The sequence below is a fragment of the Vigna unguiculata genome, chromosome 11 (assembly GCF_004118075.2).
Source record: "Vigna unguiculata cultivar IT97K-499-35 chromosome 11, ASM411807v1, whole genome shotgun sequence".
Lineage (NCBI taxonomy): Eukaryota > Viridiplantae > Streptophyta > Magnoliopsida > Fabales > Fabaceae > Vigna > Vigna unguiculata.
In genome coordinates, this window is record NC_040289.1 from 36129999 (window position 1) to 36133213 (window position 3215).

General features: G+C 44.4%; 1 protein-coding gene across 1 annotated transcript; it reads right to left on the reverse strand.

Annotated features, from left to right (window-relative positions):
* Positions 1 to 659: 659 nt before the first annotated feature.
* LOC114169613 (exocyst complex component EXO70H1-like) lies at positions 660 to 2876 on the reverse strand. The gene has a single exon (XM_028054851.1). The coding sequence runs from the start codon at positions 2701 to 2703 to the stop codon at positions 850 to 852; it is 1854 nt and encodes a 617-aa protein (XP_027910652.1). The 5' UTR covers positions 2704 to 2876; the 3' UTR covers positions 660 to 849.
* Positions 2877 to 3215: the final 339 nt, after the last annotated feature.

Consider the following 3215-nt stretch of genomic DNA (forward strand, 5'->3'; position numbering starts at 1 on the left):
TTTAATGAAATGTTTTAAATTGCTCCATTGGGACTAGAAATGATTGTGATTCAGCCCAATGCTTCATGTATATTCATCGTCCAACCACAAAGCCCACTGGTTAATCTGAATCTAGTAGCCTTGAAGAGATTGGAACCTTGAGCAACGTAAAATAAACCAGATACGAATTTTATATGGCCCTTTACGTAATAGTATGAAATTGTTCTAGCCAAAACTATTTCCTTATAATTTGCAGTTTTTTAATTAGTTGTTTTGTTATCTTAACATATTAATTAATAAGTAACTAACAAAACAAGTCATGTAATCGACCTTTTAAATAAGTTTATTCCTTTTTAAAAAATTGATACCTCATCCTATGACTGATACATACTACCAACGACGAAGTACATATATTTTATTGCGAGTTGTGTAATTAGGGTTCATTTTCTTTTTTTATATTATAAGATCGAGATGTTTTAACATCTATTTAACCACCTTAAAATAATATCTTAATATATTTTTTAATTAATCAATAGTGTTGGTTGCTTTTAACATCTATTATTCCTTTCAGACTAACAATGGATTACAGAAAATTCCTTGGACGTTACGCCTCTAAGGTATTCCTTGAATCTTTATAAAGTTTAATTAAAATAAATTAAAAATAATATACAGTAAAGCAATTGAAGACAAAAAGGTGTAGTATTAATGTACCATCATCAAAAGAAAAAGAAGAAAAAAAAGTGTAACGTCCATAGACACTATCTTGTCCTCATTCTATTTTCTCTCTCAGGACAGTTTTCATGACGTTTAATTTAAATTACAAATTAGAAAAATAAAAAATGTTGGAATATGACGTCGTCAATTTCAAGTTCACCGCCGATTAGAGCGATGGGAAGACGACGACGTCGTTGAGGAAGAATGTGAGGAGACACTACCCGAATCTCCATTCCCGCACAAAATGTTGGACAAGTTTTTCCCAATATCTTCAGGCGAAATAAACCGAACGGACTTTGACCCGACCCGATTCTTCTCGTAAAATTCGCTGTACATTTGCATCAGCTTCGAACCTATCGACCCTTTGATTTCGTCTCTCAATTTCGGGTCGGATACCACCCACGACGACTGTTTTTTACACGTTTCATGAAACGCAGCGTCGAACTTCACGAAGTGGTTCCTTGCCTTCTCCGCCGTCACCTCCGTCGCTGGATTTTCCGGTAACGACGCGAACACCTTGCTCCACCCGACGCGCTCGTACTTAGACGCGTACTCAGTAACCTTCGATTCGTGCGTCGCCAACCACTCCTCTCCGAGAAGGAACCCTAGGTTCGATCTGCGCACCTTACTCACGACGTATTGCATGTTGTTAGCCAGAAACAGGTATGAAAGCTCTACGTTCTTGTAGAATTCCGCTTTGCCGTCGAGCTTGCACAGCACGACGAGAATGAGCCAAGCGATTTTCTCGGATAACTCCGACGCCGGCGGGTTTTCGTCGCGCATCGGGCTACGGTAGTAAGACTCCGGCAACGGCGATTGCGGCAAGTCAGGGATTATATCAATCAACACGCCGCTGTAATCGGCGAGGAAAGTGAGGTAGTTCATCACGTAGCGCGTGAGAGGGTGGACCCCACCGCCAGGGACCGTTGTCTTGGAGGAGTCCTTCTGAATCGCGGTTTCGAAGTCCGTTAGCATGGTTCTAACGGCTTCCCCGAGTTTCACCATGGACGTAATGGCCTGTAAGCGGATGGCAGACGTGGATTCGAAAGAGAATATGGATTCGATCCGACTCCACCGGTCGGAGATCGCTTCGTACAAATCCAACGTCCTGAACATTTTCTCCGGCGATTTCTTGCACTTCGCCACCATTTCGGGGAAACCGAAGAGCGAAACGGCGCCGTCTTTGGTGACTTCAGCGAAACACGATTCCGCGATCCTCTTTTCGGGATTCGAGGAGAAGACGTGGTCCGCGAGAATTCTCTCGCCGTGGAAGAGAGTTCCAACCGCGACTTTAACAGCGTTCAACCATTTCTTGATCTTCAACTCGAGAACCTCCCAGTCCAGTTTCTGAACGCGAGCGAGGGTCAGTTTTTCCACTCCGAGATGGTACAGTGCTTCGTCGACGATCGATTTTCTCATAACGATGTAAACGTTAACGCACTCTTTCCCGTAGCCCGAGGAAATCATGCAATCCGCGATGGCTTTCAAATCCTCCATGGCGAGCATTGACACGCGCTCGGTCTCGGAGATGCGGAAGTCATCCTCGGAGGCAGTGATTTCGTCGTCGTAATCGGAAACGTACTCGGAGACGCTGCTGCGGAGATCAATGGAGGAGCGCGCGGAGACGGTTTCAGGATCCAGGTGTTCTCTGTTGGAGGAAAGAATCTGGTAGAACTCTCTCTGGAGCGTCTTCATAGCGAGTTGCATGAGGAACTGAGCGCGCACAAGAGTGGCGGAGGTGGAATCCTGTGCGACGAAGTACTGCATAGCGGATTGTAGTCCCCTCACCGCGTCAAGGTACTTTCTGGCTTCCTGGCGCGTGCCGCTGAAAAGCGGCGTTCCGAGTTTGGAATCGTCCCATTTGTTTATGAGCGCCTCTGCGATGTGTATGTTCTGTTCCATTATGGAGTCCGAAAATGTCCGGAGAGGGGAGGGAGGTGGTTGCGATGACGTGGAAGGTGAAGATGATGATGGCTTGAAGAAAATGCTTCTCATTCCTTTTCTCGGCATTTTGTTGTGTGTGAGCAAAGGAAACTGATGAATTGATGACGATTAATGGCTTTAAGTTCAGTTAACGTGTGTGGGTTTCTTCACAGGGTCAGTGTTGAGCTGAGTTGTTGCAGAGGAGAATAAGAGAGAGAGAGATTGTTGGAGGAGTTTAGTTTGTGGGTGTGAGAAGCGTGAGGGGTTTAAATAGACGGGCGTTTGACTAAGCGGGGTTGACTTTTCTGTGGATGGGACTGAAAGCGTAATAGCTTGCGTTGGGTGGATTTTTCATACGCGGTAAGGTAAAATGTTGCGATGGGTTTTTGTGATGTGCTGCACCTGTGTTCCACGAAGATGCCAACAAAATTCATCAATTAGCCACCAGAGGATTACCTCACTTCATTCATTAATTACTATTTTCAACCACAAATCAAATGGTCCTTTCTTGCTGCTCACAGAATCACAAGAAAAAATGAGCACTTATTTCCAAAACTAAATTCAAACCAAAATTATTTGCGCGTTCACCAACACGTAAA

Coding starts and splice junctions, on each gene's coding strand:
- LOC114169613 (XM_028054851.1), bottom strand. CDS start 2,703: ATGCCGAGAAAAGGAATGAGAAGCATTTTCTTCAAGCCATCATCATCT.